This window comes from Haemaphysalis longicornis, unplaced genomic scaffold (genome assembly GCF_048455015.1).
Source record: "Haemaphysalis longicornis isolate Haplotype H1 unplaced genomic scaffold, Haemaphysalis longicornis Haplotype H1 scaffold_3, whole genome shotgun sequence".
Classification (NCBI taxonomy): Eukaryota; Metazoa; Arthropoda; class Arachnida; order Ixodida; family Ixodidae; genus Haemaphysalis; species Haemaphysalis longicornis.
This window is the reverse complement of record NW_027526335.1, coordinates 121261784-121281549: the sequence shown is the minus strand read 5'-3', so window position 1 is coordinate 121281549 and position 19766 is coordinate 121261784. Positions and strand designations below refer to the sequence as shown.

Here is a 19766-nt window from a genome sequence, read left to right as displayed (position 1 = left end):
TAAAAATAGTGTGCACACGAGGGAATGTGCCACATTATGCCTGAGTGGGATTTGAAAAAAAAAGTGTCTGGAGGAAAAGTGGAAAAGTTGGAGCGGAGAACGAGGGCAGGGGAGTATAATTACAGCGGAAAGTTTGGCAAGATAACCGAGCAACGCCACGAGCCCAGATGCATTACGAGACCTGCAAGAAGGTTCGTGGATTGCGCGACAGATACGATCTACGGGATTCCTCTGTCTTGCAAGAGGTGCTACGTTGGGAAAACCAGTAGGTGCCTCAACGTTAGGTTAAGAAAGCTCCACGCGACTGTGAATGCGGATGTGGGGGCCGAAACACAGCTAAGGGCACTGTACAGGAAGTCTGCTGAGTGCATGCGAAGAGGGCAGGATTTCCAAACTACTTACTCTCTTCCCAAGAACCAGAACTTGCAAATAAACAAAAAAACACCATCTTCCCGAAGGGGAACCCTGGGTAGTATGCGAAGCACTCATGGGGTCGACTGAAGTTCCCATTAGTTTTCAGTTCGTCGTTTCCGTTGACGTTCAGCTTCGCGTGCCTTCGTTGTATCAGTAGCTTCTTGACGTAGTTTGAATGAGTGAAGGACATAAGGCACGTTCGTAGCACATGCTCCCGTCTCGGTTTCTAGTGCAGTGGGAAGAGCGCCGCGTACCTGCCGTTGCGGCCAGAGAGTCGTGGGATTGAAACCGGGCGCCGCCGAACTATTTCGTTTTATAGTGGACTGCGCTGACGTCAGCCCAAACGCTGACGGGGCTGCAGAGACGCGCATGCGCAGTAGAGTGCGGACGGCGGACGACAAGGAAGGGAGGGTCACAGCCCCGAGCATGAGATGCTCCGCATATAATAACAAAAGCTTTTTTGAGTGCGCGCAGAACTAACTCTCGAGCAAATGTCTCCTCCTTTGAGAAAAAAAAAAGGCCTCTGCTGGCACTAGTGGTGCAAGTTTGGAGAAACAGCGGAGCTGGCGGCCCTTCTCCCTTCGTCGGAGGCCCGGCTCTTGCACCTCACATAAATTTCCTAATTTGCCGCATGAAGGTCTCCATGACTGGCAGGCGCGAATCGTTTTGTTTGCAGGCTTTCACATCTCTCGCAAAGTGTACCGCGTTAGCACGCGCTCGAACCCATGGAAAGCGACCTCGGGGACTCGGCGTCTGTAGTGCGAGCTCCGAATCTGGGCTCTCTACTTCAGGCGCAAACGCACGTGAACTGGCCAGGAGAACAGCACAGGAGAGATCACGACACGAACGCTGCAGGCATAGTGATCTCAAAGGTCCAGTTGGCCAACGCTGGGCGCTCCTCACGCTCACGTGCGCTTGGATTTTTTCCTTTGTATATTTTTGCGAGCTCCTCACGTGGCACACGTTCACGCCCAAGCCTGGGCGACGCCGGGCGCTGCTTACGAGACGCACGCTCACGTGCGCTTGGCTGAACTAAAGGCTTAAATGGCAGCTGTTGTTAAAAGCCCAATAAAAGTAGTCTAGAAAATCTTTTATTCCCAATGGAGGAGCCTTGCCAGCCATACCGCTAGAACAACGTCATCTGACGGCGACCAACTTGTGACGCAATACGTCGCCCAGGATGGCTTCCAACGTCTCAGCGAGAACATCCCGGTTGGGCGTCGTCCTTCGTTCCTTTCCGAGTCCGGCGGGAGGGGCGATCCTTCCGCCGGCGAAAAGAGCCCTGCCGGCCGACGTCAGCCTTTCGCCGCAAAGGTTCGTTCAAGCGGGTATCGTGTTGCCAGAAGGAACCCCGTTTACCGTAACTTTGCCATGGCCCTTTGTGCCACCCAAATTTTGGCTTCCTGTAACGGCGCCTGAATTGCTGCTGCTTCTTTTTCTTCTTCTTCTTCTTCTTCTCCTCAGGTACCAAATGGAGACTGCAGGCTGTAGAAGCGTCATCGGTTACCTGAGCAGCGAAAAAAACCTTGCTTTGTTAAACTCCGCTGGTATTAAGAAACCTCGTTTAAACGCTTGCGCATGCCTCTCTGCAGACAGTAGGTTAGGGCCCGAGTCACACAAAAAAAATTAGCAGTGGCTTAGCTCGGCTATGCCAGGATATACGTAGCGTGAGCTAAGGTTCAGCTGGTTATTCTTAGGTTTCATGGTTGTCTGGGATTAGCTGATTATCATGCTTACTGCTGCTAAAACGATTTCCAATCCAATCCAATGCAATCCAGTCCAATCAAATCCAGTCCAGTCGAGTCCAGTCACTGCTACTCGCTCACGCGCAGCACGGCTCTCCAGGAGCCACGCGAAACGGCTATCAAGCGGCTCCGGCGCAGCGTCAGACTTGGCTACTCCTCAAGGGAGGCGCACAGCTGGGCACGCGCCGGCGCCAGTACGTCTGCCGCGGATTTGACGTCACTCCTATGGAATGCGTAGACCGGCGAATGTGCAGACCCAATTCTCTACACACCCGTACTCCAATTATATTGGATTTCCAATCCAATCCAATACAATCCAATTTAATCCAACCTAATCCAACCCAATACAATATGATTTAATCCAATCTAATCCAATACAATCCAATTTAATTCAATCCAATCCAATAAAATCTAATCCAATCCAATGCTCTTCGCGCTTGCGCAGCACGGCCCTTCAAGGTCCACGCGAAACTGCTCAACCTCGGGTAGTGTAGCTTGCGCTACAAAACATTTCGCGACGATCACTGCAACAACAGAGTGGCAGGACTATAGTTCGTTCCACAAGCTACGTGCAGCACTGTGGATGCTACACTATTGTCAACAGCCCGCCCACTTTGGGCGCGTATAATTCACCGTGAAGGAAGCGACAAAAAGCGCCGGGGCCTTGCGGTTCCACCTGCCCAGAGAGAAGAAGGAAATGTCTTTTCAAGGCTCTCTTCACAGCGAGTTAGGCGGGCACAGTGGGCGGACTGTTGACAACAGTGTAGCCTCCACAGTGCTGCACGTAGCTTGTATAGACGGGAAGACGGTTAACTTTATGTAAAACCAGTAACGTAGTCAGAAATTTTTGCTCGGCGGGGGCTGAGACTGCACCTCGACCTCCTCCATATGATTTTTCAATAGATCAAGAATATGCATAATACAAAACTATGAACTGATAATATACATACCTATAATTCAAACTATTACTGAAACACTAGCTATTACCCTATAATAAATATGACTATTAACTGACACTATTATCTGAAAATACATAACTGCTAACTGGGAAGAGGCATAAAATAAAACATTTCATAAAAAACTATTCGCATATTCTGAGAATAGCGACAGAATTGCTATCACTGTTTGCAATTTTCTGTTTTGTGCACACAAGAAGAAAGAACACTTCAAAATTTGGAAATGTAGAGTAAATATAAACATATCTGGTTAACAAACATACACGGCACCTTGTGGACTTTATACGAGAAGCAAACTTGTTCGTGTACCTGTGAATCGTGCACCGTTACGCCGCAGGGCAAACTTTCGAATAAAAAACAAACAAACAAACATAGAAGCAAAAAATTGAAAGCAAGGAACTAATTCATCTAAAATTAACAAAGCATAGAGCGGCTATTATAGACGTGGAAAGCCCGAAACAAACAACTGGTGGGTGGGCGTTTTATATGAAAGTCGCTTCGTCATCCAAGAATATTTCTTTTTCCATCTTTGCAAACATGTGACGGTTACGGAGATATCAAACAACACCGTCTTTTATGCCAATTTATTGCGTACGAGCAGCTTGTCTAGCGTCGCGTACTGCGGGTGATTACAGCAAAAGTAGCAACACAAAAAATCCGTCAAATTGTACACTCGTGGTGAAAGAAAATGAGGAGATTATACTCTGATCAGGGCAATAAAAGTGCCATTGGCAACAACGTGTACATTTATGCAGAAGGCCCGTTATACACGGTTCGAGTTACCTGCGAAGTCGCTTCTGCGGCCCCGCTCGTGAGGCAAAACAGCCTATTTTTGTATCTGCGTTTTGCCGCACGAATGGCGCAGCAGCAGCGAATTCTCATGTAAATTCGCACAATGTAGAGGGGGGTGGGGGAGACAATGTCCGAAGTAGTTAGTGCACTGGTATCCGGTGGCGGCCCTGGTTGCATGGAGGTGCTGTAGCGAGCAGGCCTGCGGTTTCGCCCGCGAATCACCCCTATAGTTTGTTCTGAGCAGCGACTGTCCTTCGCGTCGCGGTGCGCGAGCTCGCAGAACACCCCCGTGGAATGCCAGGAGGAAAACGGGCCACAAAGGGAGAGTTGGTGCGCTTTCCGGACAGGATTCCTGGAGTTCTGGGCGAAACCCTAGGATGGTTTCCGTCGCAGGTGGTTGTCTTGGTCGCCGTGCATGATAGCGCGACAGCATTTCAGGTGGGGAGGGGGGGGGGGGATGCGGAAGCCCAATCATAAGTCCCACCCCCACTTGCTACGCCCCTAGTAAGCACTAAAGAAGAGGAGCAGAGAACGAACTCGGGCAAAGCAGGACAGGAGCAGTTAGCAATCTATCATACAGGTCGTTGTCCTGCAGTGGACTTTAATGACTATTGTATTGTTATTGTTATTACATTTATTATATTATTATTGTTATTATTGATTGATTGATTCATTAATTGATTGATTGATTGATTGATTGATTGATTGATTGATTGATTGATTGATTGATTGATTGATTGATTGATTGATTGATTGATTGATTGATTGATTGATTGATGACCTACAAGATATACAAGCTAGTGCAAGAGCTGTTGAAGTACATCAATGCCATTACGATGATTATCCAAGGACAATACATCGTGCGTTAAAGTTGCGTAGCTGTAGCTTTAAACGAGAAGAAAACCCAGCCGTGGGCATTTGTCGTGCCAAGATTTGCGTACCCGCGATCCTCCACCAGATGACCCTCCAGGTACGCTGGCAATGCAGAATCGGCATTTTTGTTTAATACTCCTTTTGAATGTGTGTCACAAGGCGAGTGAAAAGCTGAATCAGCCAGTATATCTGTTTCCGCTTTACTATCTCCCATTTCGCAGAAACTGAGAAGCTATCACAAATATCCCTCTGCCTCGTATAAACGGCTGACGGAAACTAATACAAAACGGGCAATTATTACTTCTTATAGGCGTGCTACGAGTTTTGCCTCAAACAAGAGCAGTGGAGGCCGATCTTGGTCTCCAAGACTCTAATAAGTTCCTGAGAAGATTTGCGGCAGGCAATGCACGATCTCTGATGCCGCGTCATCGCACGCGCAGCGAGAAACGCACGGCCACGCGAACATGATGACATACAGACGCCGAGAAAAGTAAAACAGTCCATTGGCAGCTGTAGCTAGAAAATCTACTAGAGCGCGACGCTTTCAGCCCCACCACCACTGAGATTTTCCGGATCCTTCGCTCGCCGTGGGCAGAGTCCGTTTTGCGCGTGGCTTCAACTCACTCACATTTTTATGCTCTAAGACGCTTCATTAGATAAAACATATCGAAATATTCATTCGTGAAGCTTTACAACGCGCGATCAACTCGTTCCATCTTTCTCGCAAACACGTACTGCTTTTAGCTAGTCCAAAACGCGCGGTTTCTCGCACGTCCCCTGTACTTTGTGCTATCCGTGCTTAGCGCTGTCACCGTCCCAGCATGTCGTCGCTTCAGACGCCGTAAGTTCAGCAATACTGAAAGTTTGGCGTGTTGGTATATCATCTTGGGAGAAACACCGTTTTTCCTAAGCCGCAACTTCAGCATTAGCGAAATGTGGCCGTCTACGCCAGCCCATCGCAGACAACCCGGACTATAACTCGTAAATGCCCCTCGCCGCGCCCAATTGAAAATGACCCTTTCGCATTCGAAAGTCATTAGTCTTAAGGAGAACTCCTAGTCCTCCTGTTTTACCTTTCCCGTTTTCTGCTTTTTTGTTAATTCGTAGAATGGTGGAGTCTGCCATTTATCGTTATTTTTGTATCTTATCCTACCCGTAGCAAGCATCCTTGCAAGCACATTCGTGATGCGAAAAAGGTACCTTTCAAGGGGCCTTGGCGACAACGGGTTGTATTTGATCAATTTTGTTTTGTTTCTGCTTTCTCAATTTTTAGGCACTGTTACGATTCAGTGCGTACTGCAAGCTTCGTGCTGTGCAACTATGTTCTGTGGCAGAGCCTACCTTCCTCATGTGCGCCGGCCGCGCGGCGCCGCGCTGTCGGTGACTGAAACTCAGCGGCTGCCAACGGATCTTCCTTAGAAACTTGTCCCGGAGAAGCGGACGCCGCAGTCGAGATGTCCTCTCCCCCTCGGTCAGACTCAACGAGGGCGCTGCTACATCCGGCCACTCACGAACTAAGAAAGAGTGTTGTGTGTCTGCACTATTTTCTGCCCGTGTGCACAGAAGCACTGCGACAGCCGAGCAGCCGTTACGACTACTGTGTATAAAATCCGCCCTCGCGGTGGATAGTTCTCACTCGTTTTGCAGCAGCGAATCCATGCTGTCGCCCTGCAAAGTTTGCTGTAACCATGCCCGGAAGGGCAAGGTTACTGTATTGCTGTATTGCTTCTGCTCATCTCTCGCCATGCAGTAAACCAGTTAAGTTTGCCTCCAGCTTCTTGTCGGCATCACCAAAGGAGCTACCTTTGCTTGCCGCTCTTCACCACACTAACACGCATGACGAAGACGACGGAGCCCAGTTCCGGAACGCCTTCCCGAATGTAACAGCAGTTACAAAGTGTTACACTTCTTGTGCTGTAAACATATTTTGCTATGGTACCGGCAAAGAATGCTTGTGCATGTGCGTGCGTGAGAGCGTGCGTGCGTGCGTGCGTCCGAAGGGCGTTTCTTGGCCTACGCCGCAACTCAGACACGTTATCTGAAGTTTGGATGGTCAGATCTTACCCAGAGAGCGTGTTCTTTGCGTGTAGTTTGGAAGTTCATGCTACTATAATTAAAAGAGACGTCGTGCTGTTTCCCATTTGGTTTTCTGGGAGTTCCTGGCTCTCGGCGCGCCTTCGAACCTTCCGGCAAAATCTTTCCTTCTTCCCTTCCTACGCACTCGTGTGTGTGTATATAAAAAAGGTAAGGGGAAGCAGCAAGACGTCTTTTTTTTTTTTTTTTACTTATAAGAGCATGAACTTTCAAACTACACGCGAAAAACACGCTCCCTGGGTAGGATCCGACCCTTCAAACTTCGGATAACGTGTGTTGAGGCGTAGACCAGGAAACGCCCCCGAGGCTGCTCTTTGGGCATCCACCACGGTGTCCGCAAGAAGTCACCGCAGAAAAGCAACCGAGCATGGTGCGGGCAGCAAGACATGGCTCCTTTGCCCGGATCGGGGACTGCATAGCCAACGTCCACAGCCACCCAAACAATATCACGGCTCTAGCTGGCCCTCGTCAAGATGAGCGCAAATCCACTTCTGATACAAGACAACGCCGATCAGCTGCGCAGCTTCAAAGCAGCCTGCCGACCACTGGGGACAGTGCAGCTCCGCTTTGCAGCGACGCGTCCCTACATTCCATTCCGCAGCAACGATATTTTAGAACAAACGTACGACCCAGCCTTTCCAACTTCGTGTTTCATTTGCCTTGCTAGTGCTCGCGCGCATTCGCCCATCTTTGTTTTTTAGGCGAAGCTGGATACGGCTGGGCGAAATGATAATCCGGCGTTCCCGTGTACGCAGAAAACCCCTCCGGCGAAATTGTATGCGCATGCGCGTAAAAATAAGGTTGTGGAGTGGTTACATGAAGGGGAAAGAGATTGGCTGGCTTTATTGATGACGCAGCTGCAGTCTTGCGTGTACCGACATGGTAAGTGTCGGTATTTATTCTCCCAGCCCTGAGGCCGCGGGCCGAATCTTCATCAATAAAGATTAATGCATACAAACATTCCTTATTTTCCCAATACCCCGACTTTTGCCTACTTCGTCCAATAAATGTACTGCGCGTTCGTGCGTTTGCGTAACGGCAGCTTAGTGCTCATGGCTCTCTACCCAATCCGGCACATTCCCAACTTTTCATTGACAAATGCAATGTAAATCTCACCTGTGTCGCGGCTGTCTCGCTGTTATTGGAGGTCTCAGTAGAGGAAATGGCTGCGGGTGGCGTACTCTCCTTCCCATCGTCCGCTTTTGCGGGAGGTCCTTCGACTCCGGAAGAATCACCGTCGTGGTCTTCAGCTTGCATTGCTTCGTTCTGTTTCTCATTCAGATATCCACTGCACACCAAAGAAAGGGCAAAGCGAGTTTGAAAAACAAGTTGAGTCTCCAATAAAAGTTGCGTAAACTGCATAAATCGGAATGGTTCGGTTGCCAGTGTGTCGATTAGAGAACATCTATTACACTTTGTTACACCCGCTATTGTCACTGCTGCACTTGTTCTCCGCGTTCGCAATTTCTATCGGTTCCCAATGTCTACTCCTAAACGTGCAAAATACCGATACTGCAAATGTCATGCTGATCTCTAGTGTAGACCACGGCGAGATGTCCATGGTAGCTAACATCATGTCTTACTTGGAAGTATGGTGCAGATTATCAGAAGAATAACAGCGCAGGCCTAATTTTAACTCTTATGTTATTCGTTAATGCAGAAATTCAGTAAACATTTCCAGCGAACGTCTGTAGCAGTGTTTCTGCATGCGTGCCTGCGTCGTGGGTGCGGCCGGACCTCGCGTCAACCCGGGCCTTCGAAGCAAAAGGCCCAAAAGTAATTTGGGTCTTCCACTGCTAAGTTCACGTCGTGAAATCGCACGTCTCAGCTTATTATATAGTTATTTTGTAGCGTGAGCTACACTGGCCGAGGTTGAGCAGTTTCTTGTGGCTCCTGGAGAGCCGTGCTGCGCATGCGTGAGGAGCAGTTACGTCTCGCGACACACAGCTGGCGCGCCGGAGTCGCCACCGCCGCGATTGGATTGGATTGGATTGAATTGGATTGGATTGCATTGGTTTGAATTGGATTGTAAATAGTTTTAGCAGCAGTAAGAATGATAATCAGCTAATCCTAGACAACCAGGAAACTTAGGAATAACCAGCTGAACCTTGGCTCACGCTACGTATAGCCTGGCATAGCCAAGCTAAGCCACTGCTAATCTTTTTTTCCGCAGAACTTCCATATATTGCTTAATAACTTCCCCTCATATGCGTCATCATGTCTGGATAACACGCGCAAAGTCGGCGCCACCAGTTGTACTACGAAAACTTAGTGCGCACCTCTTAAGCGTCCGCTACTGAGGTTTGACGACGTCGCCGGTCTCGTAACCGCGCGAACGAAGGAGAGACCGAATACAGAAGGAAAACGGAGGAGCAAAGTTTAGCGAAAGTGTGAGGGGGAGGGCGGTATGCGGAGGCGGGGACGCGCTACGAGAAAACCGTCAGAACGAAGAGGCCACCGAATATGAGCGCGCAGGAAAGCGGAGGATGAAATCTGGCGAATGTGTGAGGTGGAGGGCAGTATGCCGAGGCCGCGCCACAGAAGCCCAGCACGCGCTGCATGCTGCATGCGCATCGGTCCTTCGTCGCCCTACTCATTGCGCGACTCATCCGAACCACGTGACATTTGCGCGGGAGGTTCAAACACGATTTACAACAACACGTTCGGCGGCGGCGACGCGCTGCGAGATAAGTGAAGAGCTGCGCGCCGCCGTGCGTTCGGTGATCACGCGATCACTTCCTGACACGCAGCAGCTATGCGCCGTGACCGAGAATACTGCAGTTCGCGCTGCACACAATATTTGGATTTGGGACTATACCAATCGTGCGCCATCTTTTTTCCTTCATTCAACTCGCGTACACCCGATGACTGGAACCATGCAGCTCTCCCACAAGGCATTCTTGAAATCAGCGATATCAATTTGTTCCGGTCTGGATTGTGTAGTGTTGCTTCAATAATTTTTGTTTCGTGCGAACATTATGCTTGAACAATTTTTGTTGTGTGCAAACACACTTTTTTACCCGCCATATGTATTTACATTTGTGTATTGCTCGTGAAAGGTATATGCGTGGAGCAATTCGTATGTCTGTAGAAATATGTATTCTCTTGTATAGTGCTTGAGCGCGAGCTTGACTTTTCTTTTGAAAAATTGCCTGCTTTCATGCTTTTTTTCCTCATACCCAGTCCCCTCTGTATTAATGTATGTCCTGGAGGGCATAAATAAATAAATAAATAAATAAATAAATAAATAAATAAATAAATAAATAAATAAATAAATAAATAAATAAATAAATAAATAAATAAATAAATAAATAAATAAATAAATAAATAAATAAATAAATAAATAAATAAATAAATAAATAAATAAAAATAAATAAATAAAATAAATAAATAAACCATAACTATCACCTGCTTATTAGAGGGAAAGCCTTATAGTATGTCACATTGAAACGCTGACTTCGAATGGCAGGGTGGAAGAGGTCGCCGAAAGGCACCAGCCTACGGTCACCACGATCTCGCCCGCCGAATTGAAGGAGAAGACGTCCTGGAGGGGAGGACTTCCAGCCATTTTCTGCCACCAACATCAGGGCTTCAATTCTCCGTGACCCATTTACGCAGACAATGAAGTTTTTCTCTCTCTCTCTCTCGAATGGCCCCAGTGGGGATAGATTGTTTACAAAAAACTAACGTAGGCCCCAGGCGAACCAAAGTATGCCAGCCGTGCATAGGATGTGTTAGATTACAAAAGTAGCAGTACTATTCTACTAATATTGAAAGCGTTGCTGTCATTTACCGGCGTTCAACCAATGAATACCAATTAACCGGCCCAGTTCTGCCGCGTCACAAGAGCACAACCAAACAACATAGGGCAAGTTGACATACCACCAACCAACGCAAACTCTGAAAATATATTTGAAACAAATAGGTATACGTGGAAGTCATCTTGAATGTCCATGCATTAGGCTAGATTACTAGCCGATCGTCTCAGTTTCATCATCATCATCATCGTCGTCGCAATGATCACCATATATACGACCACTGCAGGGAAAAGGCCTCTCCCATGGGTCTCCATTCATCCCGGTCCTGTACTAACCATGACCAATTTAACTTTCTGCCGCCCCCTGCCACGCTTGCCTTCTCTGGGGATCCACTCTGTTATCTTTCCTTCGCATTTCATGCCCGGCCCACACCCATTTCTTCTACTCAATTTCTACTAACATGTCCTTAACACGCGTTTGTTTCCTGACCCACTCCGCTCTCTTGTCCCTTAATGTAACACCTATCGTCTTCCGTTCCATTGCCCGCTGAGTCGTCCTCAATTTAAGTTGAACCCTGCCTAATGAGCCTCGAAGTTTCTTCCCCGTACGTGAGTACCGGTAAGATGCCACAGTCATACACTTTCTTCTTCAGGACAATGGCAGGTTGCCGTTCATTATCTGAGAATGCCTGCCCAATGCACTCCACCCCATTCTTATCCTCCTATTTATCTCTGTCTCATGGCTGGGATCTGGTGTCACTTCTTGACCCAAGTAGATATATATGCTCACCACTTCCACATCCTCGCCACCTGTATCAAACCGCTGTGCTCTCCCGAGGTTATTAAGTATTACTTTAGTTTTCTACATATTAATTTTCAGGCCCATGATTCTACTCTGCTTGTCTAGTGCGGTAATAATGCTTTGCAATTCGTCCCCCGAGTTACTTAGCAAGGCAACGTCATCAGCAAATCTGAGGTTACTCAGGTATTCTCCAATAACCCTTACGCCCACCTATTCCCAATCCAATATTCTGAATACCTCTTGTAAACATGCTGTGAATAACATTGGAGAGATTGTGTCTCCTTGTCTGACACCGTTCCTTATAGGTATTTTACTGCTCTCTTTATAGAGGATGGTAGCTGTTGACCCATTGTAGATATCCTTTAGTATTCTTACGTAATGCTCGTCTGCACCCTGATTCCGCAATTCCTGAATGACTGCTGAGGTTTCAACAAAGTCGAATGCTTTCTCAGAGTTATATGACGGCCATATACAGGGGTTGAGTATACTCCGCGCATTTCTCTATCACCTGATTGAACGTGTGATGATCTATTGCTGAATAGCCTTTACGGAACCCTGCTTGTTCACTAGGTTGACTGAAATATAAGGTGACAGAAATTCTGTTGGCGATTACCGTGGTAAGTACCGTGTAGACAACTGACAGTAAGCTGATCGGCGTGTAATTTTTCAAGTCCTTCATGTCACCTTTCTTATGGATTAGGGTGATGCTCATGTTCTTCCAAGAATCCGGTACAATCGCGATCATTAGGCATTGTGCATACAGGATTGCCAGTTTTTCTAGTACGATTTGCCGGCCATCCTTCAAGAGGTCTGCTGTTATCTGATCCTCAGTGCTAGGTTCTTTGCCCCCTTTAATTTCTTTCAAAGCCTTCTTTACTCCTTTTGTCGTTACTGGTGAACTGAACTTCTGAACTACTCCCTCGTAAGGTATTATCCTGGATGTCCCGGCTACTGTACAGATCTCTATCAAACTCCTTTACTACGATGTCTATTTTATCCCTATTTGTGGTAACATTGCCGTGCTTGTATTTAAGTGCATACAATTGATTTTTCCCCATGCCTAGACGCCTCTTCACTGCTTTCAGGCTGCCTCCGTTCTTTACAGCATGCTCCCCTCTCCATATTATACTTCGTATGTCAGCTGTCTTACGCTTATTGATTAACTTCGAAATCTCCGCTAGTTTTATTCTGCCAGCTGGGATTGATATAATTCATGCTTCGCCGTTCTCTAATTAAATATTTCTTCCCCTGGGAAAGTTTACCAGTATCCTGTCTAGCTATCGTACCGCCGACTTCTACTGAACATTCATTGATAATGCCTGTAAGATTGTTCCTGTGTCGTAAAGGTTGCTTCCTCGGTTAGAGCTGAATATCAGTTTTGCAGTGCGACTCTAAATTCTTCAACTTTCCGTCTTACTGTTAGCTCATTGATCGGCTTCTTGCGTACTAGTTTGTTATGGTTCCTCCTCAGATCTAGCTTAATTAGAGATCTTACCAGTTTCAGTTCGTTTACAACTGAAATAAGAACGAACCAAGCTGCGTGCCACTACTATATACATTACTCTAAGCGCAAGTGTTGTGATCAGTGAAATCGCGCCAGAGCAAACTACGGAAAGAAATTTCCAACGGTATCGCACTTTTCGGGCAGCAGTCTGTCCCACGAGATGGCGACGTGAGTCAGGACCAGGTTGGTGCAGAGGCGTACGGCCAATGGCTCCCAGTGTATTCCGTCGCGGGCTCGGTGTTCCAGCAGGAAGCGCAGGTGGAAGTGGAGGTCCAGAACATCGATGCCAAACTTGTCGGCGGCCTGCAAGCAAGCACAAAAAATTAAAGCCGTTCCACTCAATGTTAAAGCTGTAGGAAGTGCAGAGCAGTGATTCGCCATAATGGGTGGTGGCGCCGTTATCCGCTCACTGCTACCACCCATCACGCTCTTCGCCGCCGTCTTCACCGCATTTCAAATTTCCCGCCTTCGCAGTGCTCGCGCGCCCCCTAGCTGCCTGAAACTGCGCCAGCGGAAGTTCTGACATTTTTATGCTTGCTTTTCGTCCCATGCGTGCCGGCGTTGCACTGTCACTTTTTCTCGCCTATCGTAAAAACCAGCCCAGCGAGCGTTCCTAACTAAACAAACGCGGTGGCTGCCGATTAATTACGTATATTTTGCCTCTAATGTACCTGCAGTTTCATTTGGGCTGAACAACGGGGAGACGCATGACAAGCGCCAGCGGTTCACGAGTTTCGAACGCTTATGAATATATAAAACGCTTGGCTTTCGATTCTCGAAGCCTCTGTGGGACGCCGCGACGACAGAACGCTGTGGGGCTCTACTTGGGAACAGCGAGCGAGCTACGACGACAAGGCGAGCCCCTAAAGTGCTCTGCACGTAAAACGCATCAATACGCTCCTTTAGTCTTCTCTAATTAAGAAGCAGGCCAACATAACCTCTCTGCACGTGCCCGCTTTTAGTCACATTCTTCAAAAAGCCACACACGCTTTGCGTTTTATTAAAGTAAGAGTAAAGCTTGTATAAGTCCAAAGTCACCTCTGTCGTTGTTTGACTAGAATGGCCACGCGGATGCAATACATTAAGCAGACTGAGCTTCCTCAGTCAGCTTAATTAGCTTTCTCAGACTTAATTAGCATGTTCTAGGCATGCTTTCTTTCCAGCACGGGTACAATATACTAAAACGAAAACTTACCAGCTTTAAATAACTAGCAATGCTGAATTTCATCAGATCCGGTTTTCAGTACGAGATTTCGTTCAAAACTATCTAATTACTAAAAAGGTGCGACAGCAATCGTGAGCGATAAATGGCGCTTTTATACGCCGCATAAGTACATCACAGGCATCTTGGTTAGAGGGATGGGTGATTTTCCTATACAGTAGTCACTAAGTTAGGCAAATTCGCTCATAGAAACATTCGAGAATCAAACACCAGTGAGCACACGTAATTTATAGTCATGCGCAATTGACCGTATTTGTGTCACACTGTCGACTACTTCATCATACGCAAACTGCATCTCATTTGTGGTTAATTAATGGTGACTGTTCTCAGCCATTGTTAAGTAGCTGCTACCTAACCACCACAACGTAAGGGTACTTTGAACGCCTCAGATAACATTGAACTTGTCGATAGCATTACGAACACTGCCTGCTGATGCATGTCTTACTCGTAAGCCATAAGTACAATAACAAGGCATGCGCAACGACCACCGCACACCTCTTTGCAAAAACAGTTGGCCTCGAGGATGTGAAACCGCAGCGAGTACTTGAGGAAGTCGAGCTGCGGCACCAGAAACCCCCCGCGAACTTCCTGGCTGAGGGGTGCAGCTGTCAGCCACATCACCAGTGTGGTCGGCGGAAGACGCTGCTGGAGCCCGGAGAAAAACCTCGGCACGTTCTTCTTGTAGTCCTCGACGCCGTCGGGACCCCAGCTGTGGACAGGAAATTAAGCGGTTCCTTATACCTTCCAGGTTTGTTTCAGGTTTGTTTGTTTATATATTTTTAAAATCGAGGGTAATAATCGGGTGCTATTTTTCAAACTTATAATTGGAGAGGAGTGGTTTTTTTTTTTTTTGTAAAAGCATTCCGAAATTCGGAATCTCTCGGGTTAAACAACACAGGTGCTGTGTAATACAATTCAGTTTATTTTATCAGAAGGTGACACGAGCTTCTCCGTGTGTCAGAGTTGGTGTTTGTTTCAAGCTGGTAATCGGGGGGACATTGGGTTTTCTAGCGAATACTCTCCGAAATTTGGCGTTTTTCTTAAGTGAATCATTAATGACGACAGTAAAGACCATTGATAGCTTCTAAGGAATCAAACGTTTTATTCACAAAATCTGGTCATCGATCCATTTTTTACACATTCTTGTTTACATACATTATGATCTCCAATCGCAACATGGCGGTCTCCGTTCGAGACTTGTCCGATCGTCGAACGCACGTCAGCCGGGAGACAGTTCTCTCGACATCACAGCTTCCATAAGCTAGGCGCAGCAATGTCAGTGCAGCATTTGCCAGACTGGGGTAGCGAGCAGTGGTCATGCCAATACTCAACGAGTTCGAAAGCTGTGCTTGTGGGGGGAATGCTTCCAGCAACTACTGGTTGAAAACGGCGGACCGTCAGCCCACAATTGTGCAGATCGCCGCTTTGAAAAGCTCCATCCGGGGAGAAATGGGGTTTAGCCCGATTCTCCTGAAACATGTTCGTCGTGTAAGAAACGGGTAAAATACCCTAAACCGAACAACCCTGCTTATACCGCACGTTAAGTTAAGTCTTGTTCAGTATGCAGTAGGGGCAGTAGAACACGAAGCGAGCGCCAATCGCACCCCCTCATCTTCGCTCTAAACGGAGCTTTTTAAGAGGGCCAATCAAATAAACCCCTACCTTTCTACCGCCCCTCTCCAGCTTCCATTCCCTACTTCGCCTCAAATATCGATCCATTATCAGGCTTAACGAGCCGACGCTACGCAGGCGATGAGGCGCACCGTAGTAGAGGGCTCCGGATTAATTTTCACCGCGTGGGGATCTTTAACGTGCGCCTAAATTTCGAACACACTGGCATTTTTTTGTGTGTGTGTTCGAGATTTCGGCGCACGTTAAAGATCTCCACGCGGTGAAAATATTAATCCGGAGCCCTCCCCCTTTTCCCGTCTTCCTTTGAGGACCCTTTAAAATGCGAAAGCATCACATGGCCCGGCGTCAAGCGGAAAAGCCGGTTTCTGGCGACGCTTCTAGACCCCCCTTCCCCCCTCCCCCCCTCGCAAGTGGCAGACCCCGCCGAGTCTTCGGGTGCAATCCGAGAAAACGAGCGTTATTTTAGGTATCGCCACGTCCCGGCACAGAGAACCGGCCCCCCTCCGGGTAGCCCAGCTAAGTTACACCGGAGATGTAAACAATTTTCTCGCTTTAGTTACCAGTTATACACAGCGGAGTGGTCCTTTCGGACTTGCAGCCCCCTCCGGCCAAGCTTGCGCAATTCAGCAGAAAAGAAAACCGTTTTGCCACTTTGACAAATTAAATCAACCAAATACGTATAGCTTATTTGTTTATTAAGTATTGACACGTGCAATCTAAATGCGGTACCGGTCAACTCTACTGAACGAAAACTGAATTTTCGACTTGATGATAGCCATGTAGTAGCCAAAAAAGTAAAGCCGTTCAACTCAACCTGAAAGCTTTCGGAAGTGCAGAGCAGAGATTCGCCATAATGGGCTGTAGCGCCGTTATCCGCTCACTGCTACCACCCAACACATTTAAGTGTCCCGCCTTCGCAGTGCCTGCGCGCCCTCTGCCTGAAAATGCGCCAGCGGGAGTTCTGTTCTTTTAAACGCGGAGCGTTTCTTAGTCGCACGATGTCCCTCGACCGTCGGCGGCGGCGTCCACACGCTCACTGCGCATGCGCGTCGCGGCGAGGCGCAGGTGTGCGTCTCTCCCCCGTACCCTCCTCGCTCTCAACAACAGGTGCAGCGTTGTTGTCCGTCCGCACCCCTCCCCCTACACTATAAAAAAATAATAGTTATCGGCGCCTGGTTTCGATCCCACGACCCTGTGGGCGGAACGCGAGGTACATGGTGCTCTTCCCACTGCGCCACAAAACCGGCACAGAATCAAAGGCTACGAACGCGCCTTAAATCCTTGACTCATTCAAACTACGTCAAGAAGCTGCTGATACAACGCATTCACTACCACCAACTCCCCAAACACTAAACGTTAACGCAATACTAAAGGTTAACGCAATAATAATTAATAGTAATAAGCAATAATAGTTAACACATTCACTACCACCCCACCACCACCCCCCAAACCCTAACGTTAACGCAATACACCCACCCCCTACGCGACGCATTTACTCGATTCCCCCCTCGTGGGAAGATGGGCCCAATTTTTTCATGCTTGCTTTTCCTCCCGCACGTGCCGGCGTTGCACTGCCACTTTTTTTCGATCACTGTTGTAAACACCAACCCAACGAGCGTTCCTAACTAAATGAACGCGGGCGCTGCCGGTTAATTACGTATATTTTGCCTCAAATGTACCTACAGTTTTCTTTGCGCTATAAACAACGGGGTGATGACAAGCGCCAGCGGTTCACGAATTTCGAACGCTTATGGCTATATAAGCAGCTTGGCTTTAGAAGCTTCTGGGTTATGCCGCGACGACAGCGGCTACAACGGAACGCCGGCTCTGCTTGGGTCCAGCGAGCGAGCTACGACGACAAGGCGTGGCCCTAAAGTGCTCTGCACGTAAAAGTTGCGTTCCAGTTCCATTCGAATCCTTTTCGACGCCAACGCTCCAACGCGGCGTTCTGTGCAGTTCACCGTTTTGCACTGGACACTTCACGAAGCAACCGCAAGTCATCGACAATACGGAACCGTGTACTGTACCGGAACACTGTACCGTGGTGTCTCTGGAGGGAGCCATCCTTGAATAAGCAACGTTGACGCACGCGCGTGAGAGAGTGCGCCCGCATCGACCCACCGCTAAGGTCCCTCACCACCGCGCTACTGGAGACGGCAGCGAAGCTCCTCTCAAGGGCCAGACACATGTGCGGCTAGCGACGCGTTCCCGCGCGCGTTTTACCCAAGCCGGTCCTGTAGCCTTCATGCGTGCACCTGGAGGCCACCGAACCGGTTTCCAGAGTGCGAATACGCGTGCGGATACGCGTCCCTCTCCGCTCATGTGTCCTCCGCTTCGGGCTGCGCGTGAGACTGAGTGGACCATGTTTCTCGTGCGGCTAAACGGAATGCGCATGCGCATTCGCACTTTCCGCTCCGTTTAGCTGCTTGGTGGACGAAATCACGGATTCGGACAGCGGACTGCGCACCCCGTGATACGACGTCACCGATTCGTGACCCTAGCGAAGGGACCGCGGACGACGCGGGCTGACAAATGCGAGGCTTCTTTTCCGTTCGCGATTCTGGCGGGGTAATACAGCAAAATACTGCGCCTTGGCGCGCACAAGACTATCCAGCCTCGTCTACCAACCATGCCTCTCTGCTCGGAGCAGCGGGGGGCACATCGAGGGCGCCACTTGATCTGATCAAGACCGCGTGCGTGTTTAGGCGTGGTTGCACGGCGGTACAGGGCTTTCGCGCCAGGGGCATTTGCCTTGCCAGCCACAAGCGCGAGTGGATGACACACTTATCTCGGCGTTCGTCAAGTGCCCGCAACAACGTCGTGGGCTACGTCGGAGAGCCGAGAACGGCAGAGCGGTTGAAGCGACCGCAAAGGAAGCGGGAGTTCAGGAAACGCTGGACCATAAAACGTGGGTGCTACATCTTTCCTGCATATATGCGTTCTCACTCAGCCCGTTCGTGACCTTACGTGGCTCATTCTGTGGCCAATGCTACGGCCATCGCTATCGCCACGCAACGACGCTCTCGGTCGGCGTCCATCTCTGCCGCTACCCTCAACCACTCGAAAATGTTGCCCTTTTCCCCATCGCGCAGACGGTTCACGCGTCGAGAGTATGCTCTGTCCGTCCGCGCTGTCGTCTGCTCGCTTCATCCTTCGTGTGAACCCATGCACCGGACCATTTGCTGACGTCATGCGACGTCACCAGTCCGGCTGCGGACATGTCCGTCAGCGTAAGAACGCCAAACTAAAAATCTCTCCGCGAGAGTCAGCTTGCCTTGCCGGGCATGAGATAAAAGCCAGCAACGCATGATGCCGTAAAGCAGCAGCACCACAGAAGCGAGGCAGCGACAGTAGAACGGCATGCAGTGAACAACCAACTCCACTAACCGTGTGATGTCCCAGAGACACGACCCAGCGATGACGACATCCGGAGGGTCCTTAACCATGCGCTGCAGGATGGACTCGACGTACTCGCTGTAGATTCTGGTCAGGAAACAGAAGCTGAAGGTGGTGCCGTGCTTGCTGAACACCCTCTCCTCCCGGTAGTCCCGACCGTTGGTCTTGGTGCCGTGAATAATGAGCACGTCACCCATGCACCTCTCCTCCATCTGCAAACAAATCCATGGCGCCCATGTTCGCACAACGTATTGTTTTTCGGTTACAACTTTTGCGGAAATGCATGGTAGCCGCATGCTGCGCCTGTGCAGCCGCCGGATACATACGTTTTTCCAAACCCTGCGTGTGTAAGTGCGTCCGATTGGGAAACAACACGAGCGCCGGTTGGGGGCAAGATACAAGGGTAGAGATAAGGAAAATTCTCCCTTCACTATTTGGGTTTTTAAGTTTAGGCTATAAACAACCTTAATTTCGCATGTTGCTTTGTTCAGGAACGCCGTAGTATTAAACAGACTTTTTCTCGCTTTAGGTTTTTTTCCAGTTTTTAAGTGCAAGAGTAGCTGTTGTACGTCACTGATG

The 19766-nt window shown here is 48.8% G+C and overlaps 2 protein-coding genes across 3 annotated transcripts in view; one reads left to right on the top strand and one right to left on the bottom strand.

Annotated features, from left to right (window-relative positions):
- Positions 1-1549: 1549 nt before the first annotated feature.
- LOC144175057 (PC-esterase domain-containing protein 1A-like) lies at positions 1550-19393 on the bottom strand. The gene is made up of 5 exons (XM_077704099.1): positions 19179-19393; positions 14655-14868; positions 13071-13240; positions 7991-8162; positions 1550-1921 (listed from the first exon to the last, which is right to left on the bottom strand). Exons 1-5 carry the CDS (start codon positions 19382-19384, stop codon positions 1610-1612), a joined length of 1074 nt encoding a protein of 357 aa, XP_077560225.1. The 5' UTR covers positions 19385-19393; the 3' UTR covers positions 1550-1609.
- The window catches only part of LOC144175058 (uncharacterized), a 63443-nt gene continuing 58483 nt past the window's right edge, over positions 14807-19766 (top strand). Inside the window, exon 1 of one of the 2 annotated variants that reach the window (XM_077704101.1) lies at positions 14807-14907. The gene's annotated coding sequence lies outside the window, so the exon portion shown is untranslated. The remainder of the gene's footprint in view (positions 14908-19766) is intronic. The other variant, XM_077704103.1, reaches the window with a different exon arrangement.